The sequence below is a fragment of the Rhinichthys klamathensis genome, unplaced genomic scaffold, assembly GCF_029890125.1.
Source record: "Rhinichthys klamathensis goyatoka isolate OS25496 unplaced genomic scaffold, OSU_Roscu_1.1 h1tg000196l_1, whole genome shotgun sequence".
NCBI lineage: Eukaryota > Metazoa > Chordata > Actinopteri > Cypriniformes > Leuciscidae > Rhinichthys > Rhinichthys klamathensis.
The window spans coordinates 2319054-2329448 of NW_026606722.1; the positions used below are offsets into that span (position 1 = coordinate 2319054).

At 36.1% G+C, this 10395-nt stretch overlaps 1 protein-coding gene across 1 annotated transcript in view; it reads left to right on the forward strand.

Annotated features, from left to right (window-relative positions):
- Nucleotides 1–9682, forward strand: part of ppp2r5a (protein phosphatase 2, regulatory subunit B', alpha isoform) — a 36746-nt gene extending 27064 nt beyond the window's left edge. The window contains exons 9-13 of the mRNA XM_056262661.1: nucleotides 6368–6418; nucleotides 6584–6703; nucleotides 7656–7783; nucleotides 9275–9376; nucleotides 9458–9682. Of these exons, the coding sequence (XP_056118636.1) occupies nucleotides 6368–6418; nucleotides 6584–6703; nucleotides 7656–7783; nucleotides 9275–9376; nucleotides 9458–9671 (615 nt within the window). The 3' untranslated portion in view covers nucleotides 9672–9682. The remainder of the gene's footprint in view (nucleotides 1–6367; nucleotides 6419–6583; nucleotides 6704–7655; nucleotides 7784–9274; nucleotides 9377–9457) is intronic.
- Nucleotides 9683–10395: the final 713 nt, after the last annotated feature.

Below are 10395 nucleotides of genomic sequence, written 5' to 3' on the forward strand. Positions count from 1 at the left end.
ACCGTTTGAGATATTCAATATCTGTTCACAATTTAGCATCTTCAATGTATTTTCATCATGTTGAAAAAGTTTGGCATGAATAAAATAAACTACTTAGGAGGAGTAGCTAAAAACTCAGAATCTGAAATCCACATTCAAACCAAAATATCTGACTTCCTGTTGGTCGTAGCTAATTACGGTAAATTAGAAAGTTGTCCGGCTCGAAGAGTACAATATACATATCGAGTTTTGTTACTGTAGATAAAACTAACCCCCCCACTTTTGTCAAAAGCATTTAGAAAGTGACACACTTCCTGCTGCCAGTTGGTGGCGCTATAACTTTGACTCACAATAGTCACATCCATGTGATCGGCCTCTTACAGCGATCACACTGCTGAAGTTTCATCAAGATCAGTTAATGTATGCAGAAGTTATAACGCACTTCTTGTTTGTTGTTTCTCGCCATAAATTCGTTTCCTCGCCACGGCCAAACCGTTCGAGATATCAAAAATCCCCTCGCAAACTTTCATCCTCAATGTCTTGACTTCATGCTGACCGAGTTTCGTGCCGTTTGTTTGAATTCTCTAGGAGGAGTATTTCACATTCCATTGCGTGTGTTTTACCAACAACCCTAAATAGCCGACTTCCTGTTGGGCTGGGGTAAAAAGTAAGAGTGTGAAGTATATATGAAACGAGGAGATCTACATGTGTACCGAGTTTCATATTATTACATGCAAGCGTGTTTGATTTATGGACCATGTTTTCGGACCCCGTTCCAGGGGGCGCTGTCGAGCCCCCCTGCCACGCCCGGGTACCATCTTCAGCCCGGCCCTGATGGCCGCGGGTTCTGACATGTGTGCAAAGTTTCAGGAGTTTTTGAGCATGTTAAGGCCTCCAAAAGTGTCCAAAAGGTAGCAGAAAAATAATAATAATAATAATAATAATAATAAATATAGCTGCGAGCAGCGATTACGGGCCCAAGCCGGTGGCACCGCAACCCCGGTGCCTTTAGTTACCTAAAGGCACCGGAGTGGCGGTGCCGCCGGCTTTGGCCCTTCATCGCTGCTCGCAGCTATATTTATATATATATATATATATATATATATATATATATATATATATATATAAACAAGCCGGTGGCACCGCCACCCCGGTGCCTTTGGGGTTACTGTGCATGACGGGCAATAACGTAACCCCGCTTTGACCTTTGAGAAGATGTGTGCTGTAGAGCTTGCATTGGTGTGGGCTCTGCATAAGTGTGCATTGAGGGCACATATCAACCACAAAGTATGCGTGAGCAACCTTCTGAAACCTAAAATGAAAAATGAGACACCCTACGGTCTCATGGACTTAATAGACACATGAAATAAGTACACAAGTTTGAAAGTTATATGAAGTGTGCCAAGACAGAATATTTGCCTGATCTGATTAGAAAAATAGTTGGTGTGTGTGTGTGTGTGTGTGAGGCGTGATTGAACAATGTAGACATAAAAACATACTCCGTCCTTTTGTTCATACAGGACATTATTCAAACTGCAAAGTGTTTACTTATATTTGTGTACAATCGCAATAAAACACAACATTGTGCTTTTGTCAAACTGTACTGCTAAACTACAACTGTCACCCAACCAAAATCTCTTACACACACACACACACACACACACACACACACACACACACACACACACACACACACACACACACACACACACACACACACACACACACACACACACACACATAGTTTAAAAGCAAAAAAATCTTTTGGACATTCATCATATTGCATTGGTTTTCATTTCTTGTCCTCGAACAGAGCCCTAATCTGTTTATTTTTTCAGTTACACATTCTACATTGATTAAAAAAGAAAAATCAAATGTGTTTTTATTTTATACATAAATAAATAATCTATCATTCAGATGAGAATAAAGTTAGTGTTAGTTCAAATTTTAAGGAAAACAAATATATGATCTGAAATATAGCACATTCATTTAAAATTCATTCAGGTTCAATTACCAAACATACAAATCTCAATGTAATTTAAAGCAAACAATACATTTAAAATATATGGGTTGTATGCTATTTTTTTAATATAAAAAGATATATATCCAAAAAGACAAGGCCTAAACTTTAACAAGGGTTAAACAATCACTGTAACAGACACAATCACACACACACACACACACACACACACACACACACACACACACGTCAAATCACTTACATTTTAGATGCAATATTGACTTTTTTTCTGTTTCAGCAGCGAAAATAGTTAAACAAAGATCACAGCAGAACCATCGAGGATCTCACAGCAACGCGTTCTCATTACTGAATGATTCAGCATTTTGAACGAATTGGTTGACTCAAAGATTCAACGACCAATCCATAATCTGTCTCATTCATGAATGACTCAGCCGTTCGAACGAATCGTTTGAACGAATGAATCAATGACTCGCTCATTAAGACGGTCGCCTGGCGACACCTAATGACGGTTTAGTGTTATGTTTAAAAGTATCATTCTTTCCAACGATTGTTAATTAACTCATATTTGAAACATAAGCTATATTTATATATATACATACATATACACACACATACACAAAAATAAAATAAAAACACATTTGAAACGTGTTTTCTTACTAAATTGTGAGCTGAACGAAAGTTGCAGCAAATATCAGCAACAGGAGTCAAATTTCATTAATCACGAGAGTGAAGAGCTGACTGAAAAGATGATGACGGAATAGGCTATTTTATGTAAAAACGCCTATTTAAGCGAATCTGTCATTGTACTCTTTTATTGTTGTGTTTTCCGTGAAAAATAATAGACTATTGAACTCAGAATTCAAGCAATCGGCCCCCGAAATTGCACTAATTTTAGTGACACTAAAAAGTATGCGGCTGCACTGGCATTCATAATGGTGCGCGTCCATGGCGACGAGCGAGCAGAACAGAGCGAACGTTTAGTTAATTTCTACTTCCATAGGAATTCATTCGAGCGCCACCATTTCAATGTCCGTGCGGACGTCCATATTATACTTTCGCTTTCAAGTTAGTGTTTTTAAACCCCCCAGCGGGAGGTTTACACAATTTGTTTACACAATCACACGTTGATTAACCGGTGGGAAAATATTCCCATAGTAACATCCCTAATATATAAATATATATAAATTCAATAGGCCTACCTGATTTTGAACACAAGAGGGCAGTATAGCACTATATATGATTTGGATTATTATTATTTTTGACTAAACAACCATTCTGGCTGTTTTTAAACTTAAAAATAATTCTTAAATTGAAAAAAAGGAATAAAATGGGTTTAGTTCTAATATTTGTATAATTTTATATAAAAATAAATGGTGTATAATTACATTTTAGAAAGATATGAGACATGCCCTGATTCTTTTTTTGACATTATTGTCCTCGATCAGAGCCCTAATCTGTTTATTTTTTCAGTTACACATTCTACATTGATTAAAAAAGAAAAATCAAATGTGTTTTTATTTTATACAGAAATAAATAATCTATCATTCAGATGAGAATAAAGTTAGTGTTAGTTCAAATTTTAAGGAAAACAAATATATGATCTGAAATATAGCACATTCATTTATAATTCATTCAGGTTCAATTACCAAACATACAAATCTCAATGTAATTTAAAGCAAACAATACATTTAAAATACATGGGTTGTATGCTATTTTTTTTTATATAAAAAGATATATATCCAAAAAGACAAGGCCTAAACTTTAACAAGGGTTAAACAATCACTGTAACAGACACAATCACACACACACACACACACACACACACACACACACACACACACACACACACACACACACACACACACGTCAAATCACTTACATTTTAGATGCAATATTGACTTTTTTTTCTGTTTCAGCAGCGAAAATAGTTAAACAAAGATCACAGCAGAACCATCGAGCATCTCACAGCAACGCGTTCTCATTACTGAATGATTCAGCATTTTGAACGAATCGGTTGACTCAAAGATTCAACGACCAATCCATAATCTGTCTCATTCATGAATGACTCAGCCGTTCGAACGAATCGTTTGAACGAATGAATCAATGACTCGCTCATTAAGACGGTCGCCTGGCGACACCTAATGACGGTTTAGTGATATTAAAAGTATCATTCTTTCCAACGATTGTTAATTAACTCATATTTGAAACATAAGCTATATATATATATATATATATATATATATATATACACACATATATATACACACACATATATATACACAAAAATAAAATAAAAACACATTTGAAGCGTGTTTGCTTACTAAATTGTGAGCGGAACGAAAGTTGCAGCAAATATCAGCAACAGGAGTCAAATTTCATTAATCACGAGAGTGAAGAGCTGACTGAAAAGATGATGACGGAATAGGCTATTTTATGTAAAAGCCCCTATTTCAGCGAATCTATCCTTGTACTCTTTTGTTGTTGTGTTTTCCGTGAAAAATAATAGACTATTGAACTCACAATTCAAGCAATCGGCCCCGTTATTGCACTAATTTTAAAGTGACACTAAAAAGTATGCGGCTGCACTGGCATTCATAATGGTGCGCGTCCATGGCGACGAGCGAGCAGAACAGAGCGAACGTTTTTTAGTTCATTCCTACTTCCATAGGAATTCCCTCGAGCGCTCTGCACGTGGCCATTATCAATGTCCCGTATTTAAAAGCTCTCGGTCCTCAGTCACATACCAAATATATGTATAATGTATATATAAATATAATTTTGGACACAAGAGGGCAGTATGGCCCTATGTATAATTTTGTGTTTAAACTAAAAGAGCCCCTCCCCCCCTCCCCACACAGACACACACGAATGGCAGGGTGCATTCTCTCTGTCAGAGGGAGAGGGAGAGAAAATTCTCAGAAACATCCACATTCAAACCAAAATATCTGACTTCCTCTTGGTCTGAGCTAATGACAGTTAATTAGAAAGTTGTCCGGCTTGATCTGAACCATATGCATACCTGTGTCTGTCGAGTTTCATGCAATTTCAAGCATGCTAAGAGTCTCAAAAGCATCAAACAAGAATATTAAAGTTTGATGTGTTGCCACGGCAACAGTATCTAAGATATCAATAATCCTTTCACAGGTCTACATCTGGCGTGTGTTTACATTATACACATAAAGTTTGAAGCAAATCGGGTAAAAATAAGAGGGTGATTTCAAAGCATTTAGGAAGTGACACACTTCCTGCTGCCAGTTGGTGGCGCTATAATTTTGACTCACAATAGTCACATCCATGTGATCGGCCTCTTACAACGAACACACTGTTGAAGTTTCATCAAGATCAGTTAATGTATGCAGTAGTTATGACACACTTCCTGTTTCACGTTTCTCGCCATAATTTTGTTTCCTCGCCACGGCCAAACCGTTCGAGATATCAAAAATCCCCTCGCAAACTTTCATCCTCAATGTCTTGACTTCATGCTGACCGAGTTTCGTGCCGTTTGTTTGAATTCTCTAGGAGGAGTATTTCACATTCCATTGCGTGTGTTTTACCAACAACCCTAAATAGCCGACTTCCTGTTGGGCTGGGGTAAAAAGTAAGAGTGTGAAGTATATATGAAACGAGGAGATCTACATGTGTACCGAGTTTCATATTATTACATGCAAGCGTGTTTGATTTATGGACCATGTTTTCGGACCCCGTTCCAGGGGGCGCTGTCGAGCCCCCCTGCCACGCCCGGGTACCATCTTCAGCCCGGCCCTGATGGCCGCGGGTTCTGACATGTGTGCAAAGTTTCAGGAGTTTTTGAGCATGTTAAGGCCTCCAAAAGTGTCCAAAAGGTAGCAGAAAAATAATAAGAAGAATAATAAATAATCCTAAGGAAAACAATAGGGCCTTCGCCCTTTGGGCTTGGGCCCTAATAATAATAATAATAATAATAATAAATAATCCTAAGGAAAACAATAGGGCCTTCGCCCTTTGGGCTTGGGCCCTAATAAACATCACCCCTTGTAATTAAAGTGATATACCTCATAAAATGATAATACAAATATATACAATGTATTAATATATAATTTCCTTTTATATTTTTTTTCCTTTACGCTTTACTTTTTGGTTGATTTGTAAGAAAAGATTTTTAATGAAGTGAGGTCAGATTTACTTTTTAGATTTTTTTAATTTCAAAGATAAACCTTAACTTTTATAAATTTAGTTTTTATTTGTTGTTTATATATAGTTTAGTTTATTTACTTTTTCTATTTATCACTTGTTTTTTGGCTATATATATATATATATATATATATATATGGCGTTTCCTTTATTTTATTGTGTGTGTGTAATATTTGTTTTCTTTCTCATATTCATTAGGATTGCTAAATTTATTAGGTCTTTTCTGTTTTCTCTTAGGTGGTTCGTGGCCTTCTGAAATTTTGGCCCAAGACATGTAGTCAGAAAGAGGTAAGTCTGATAACTGACTTGATAACAGTAATTACAGACAGCCATTATATTGGCACAGTTGTGCATTCATTACTATTATTTATTTTTATTTTTTTCACTTTCTCAGTGTATGTTTGCCGAATTATGTGTCTGAGTTCCTGGGTTCTGTCTCTCTGCTTTATTTAGGTCATGTTTCTAGGGGAAATCGAAGAGATTCTGGATGTTATTGAACCCACTCAGTTCAAGAAGATTCAAGAGCCTTTATTTAAGCAAATCTCTAAATGTGTAGCCAGCCCTCATTTTCAGGTACAGTGTAAGATTGTGATCACTGTCTGTCAGCTGACCTGTCCAATGTCATCACGCTATGTTGGGAAAAACGGCAGATTACAAATGCTATTTGCAGTTACATTACTGTTTAATAGTTTGCTAAGATTTCACTTGGTAAGAAGTCTCTTAAATCTGGAATACACTGCAAGACTTTTAAAATCTGAACATATTTAAAAAAAAAACTAGACCTCATACACTTGCCAACTTTGTAAATCGGTACAGAGGAAAAACTGGGCATCATACACTAAATGACTGAGGATCACACACTACCAGACATTCAAGTCATTATACGAACAAAACAAACTCGAGCAAAAACACGTGCTTTATTGCTTGGAGACGCGTGACAAATGAAAACGATATAGCCGTTTCATTTCGAAGGCTGCGTCCTCCGGGGGTCGCATTTGTCAGCCGCATAAATTATAAAGGATGTCTAATTTCAGAACAGTAACCAATATAAAATTGACAATAGTGTACAATAGTGTAAATTGTTGTTATTTCTTAATCACTTGGGAATGTAGTGGTCAGTTTACTGAAATGAAGCAGCCTCAGTGACGTATGTGGCCGACAAATGTGATTTATGTGATCTAAAATCGGCTCAAAATATCAAACCGCGCTGACTTTCGACAACTTCTCCAGACTGTTAATCTGGGCAAAAGTCGTGTAGTGTATTCCAGCCTTTATTTGATCAAAAATACAGTAAAAATTGTCACATGATCATTAAGAAAACGTTCCAAGATACATTTATCAATGTTAAAAATAGTTTTTTTTACTGCTTTTATTTTTTTTTTATTGTGGAAACCGTTTAATGTGTTCTTGCTGAATAAAAGTAATAATTTCTTTAAATCTTACTGACCCTAATCTTTTGACTGCTGCACATTTTCAACACAAGTTATTGGCTCTCATTATTAATCCGGCTGTGTGGTGTTTGCAGGTAGCAGAGCGAGCACTGTACTTCTGGAACAATGAATACATTTTGAGTCTAATCGAGGAGAATAATGCCAAAATCCTTCCCATCATGTTTGGAAACTTGTACCGGATCTCCAAAGAACACTGGAACCCGTAGGTTTTGGATTTTTTTTTAAATTGATATTTGCTGTGGTCATTTGAACACTGGCACATATTGGGATCAAATGTATAAAGGAAATATATAATGGATATAAAGGAATAGTTCAGCCAAAAATAAAAATAGTAACACTTTACAATGTTTCGTTTCATTTCATAACACATTAACTAACATTAACCAACAAAGAGCAATGCATTTTTTACCGTATTTATTAATGTTTGTTAGTTAATATTAATAAATACTGTCAATGTTAGTTGATTAAAAAATACAACTGCTAGTATCAGCTCAGCTCAGGCTCATTAAGTAATATTAACAGATACAACTTTTGTTTTTAAAAATGTATTAGGAAATATTATCAACATTAACTAAGATTAATAAATGCTTTAGAAATGATTTATGTTAACTATTGTAAAGTGTTAGCATGAAAATTGTATCATCGTTTATTTACCTTGACGTTCCAAACCCAAAAGTGTTTTTTTCTGTTGAACAGAAATTATATAATAGTTCATAAGTTCGGGGTTGATATGATGTTTTTAAAAGAACTAATCACATATGCTGCATTTATTTTAAAAAAGAGAAGTTAAAACAGCAAAATCTGAAATATTATTCAGATGTTAAATTATTAAAAACATTTATTTATTCCTGTGATCAAAACATGAATTTTCAGCATCATTCCTCCCGTCTTCAGTGTCACATGATCATCAGAATCATTTTAATAATCTGATTTGATCCTCAAGAAAAAAACTATTATTATTATCAATATTGAAAACAGTTTTTTTTTGTGGATATTTTTGTGGAAACTGATTTTGTGATTAATTAAAAGTTCAAATGAACAGCATGTTGTAACATTGTAAATGTCTTTTCTGAATAAAATGAGAGATTTTATTTGCTTAAAGGGATAGTTCACTTTGAAATATTTTTTTGGTATGTTTTAGCTTACCTCAAGGGCATCCAAGATGTAGGTGTCTTTGTGTCCACAGTAGTTTCAATTTTGATATTTTTAGGTCAAACCGTTCTTGTCTGTCAGTCATATAATGCAGGTCTATGGTCACCACCTCAAAGAGCATGCACAGAGAAGTCCAAATTAAACATGATTTAATGACTCGTAAATGTAAGTACACATTGATGGCCTAGGAGACGAAACGAGCGGTTTGTGTGAGAAAACGAACAGTATTTATATCGCTTTTACCTCTTGTAAACACAGCCACGTCCAAGTGATCTGAGGGCGCCGGCGCTTCTGTCTATGCGTTACAAGAGGTAAAAACGATATAAATACTGCTCGTTTTCTCACATAAACCAAAGACACCTACATCTTGGATGCCCTTGAGGTAAGCTAAAACATACCAAAAATTAATTTCAAAGTGAACTTTCCCTTTAAATTATTCTGAAAGTCTTTAAATGGTTGGAACCGTAAATTCTACAAAGTCCGACAGTAAAGAAATGAGACGCAGGCTTGTTGCAAACTCTTTTTCTCTACATTGTCTCAGGACGATCGTGGCCCTGGTGTACAACGTGTTAAAAACACTGATGGAGATGAACAGCAAACTGTTCGACGAACTGACAGCCTCATACAAATCTGACAGACAGCGGTAAGAATACACCTTTACTCTTTGCATTTGCATTTCCTCTTTGAATACACCGCTCATGATTGCCGTCACTTCTGTCCTCAGAGAGAAGAAGAAAGAGCAGGAACGTGAGGAACTGTGGAGGAAGCTGGATGAACTAAGACTGCAGGAGACATCAGCCATGCAGAATAACAGGCATGAGATGCAGTTCACCTACAGCAACAAAAACACCAACAACAACAACAACCTTCACGACAAGGAGGAAGACACAGCGGCAGCCATTACTGACAGACGTGAGAGCGGCACCTCGGCCGAATGACACCGCCCTCTTTCTTTCTATCTTTCTTTACTCCGTATTGTGCTGGTCTACAAACGTAAACCAATCTAGAGTGCAGTAAAGGATATGGACCTTGAGCAATAATCTACATTTTTAAACAAGAACCTTTTTTTCTGAAAGCGTATATGTAAAACTAAATCAAAATGCTATTTTCTCCTGGTAAATGATAATATATTTTATGTATGTAAGTCTATTTTGGATGTAAATGTGGTTATGGTAAATTATAAATTTTTGTCTAATCAAAGATGTAACATTTTCAGACACTTAAAAAAAAAACGAATTCTTAAATGTACACTGTGTAACTTTCGGCCCTCTGGCGGTTAAAAAACAAAACCGTAAGCATTTTGCGGATGAACATTGTTGTGGTTGTGCTTCGGCTCTGCGTGAGTGTGCGGATGAATATGGTTATCATACTGCTCATAAAACACTCACTACTAGGCTTAAGAGATTTAACCAGTTTAGATGGAAAGGATCTCAAGCGGAGCTGAAGACGTTACCGTAGTTTTACACATTAATAGACATGGTACTTTCTTTAAAATAAATTACAGCACAGCGCTACAACAACCATGATGAAATGACCATTCACAATAGATAATGCTTACTCTGTTAGAGAGATACATATGACAATTTATCTGTTCAATAAAACGGCATCGCTTTTACAACTTTTCAAATCTCAGTTCTCGCCGCCTTCAAAAAGCCCAGCCAA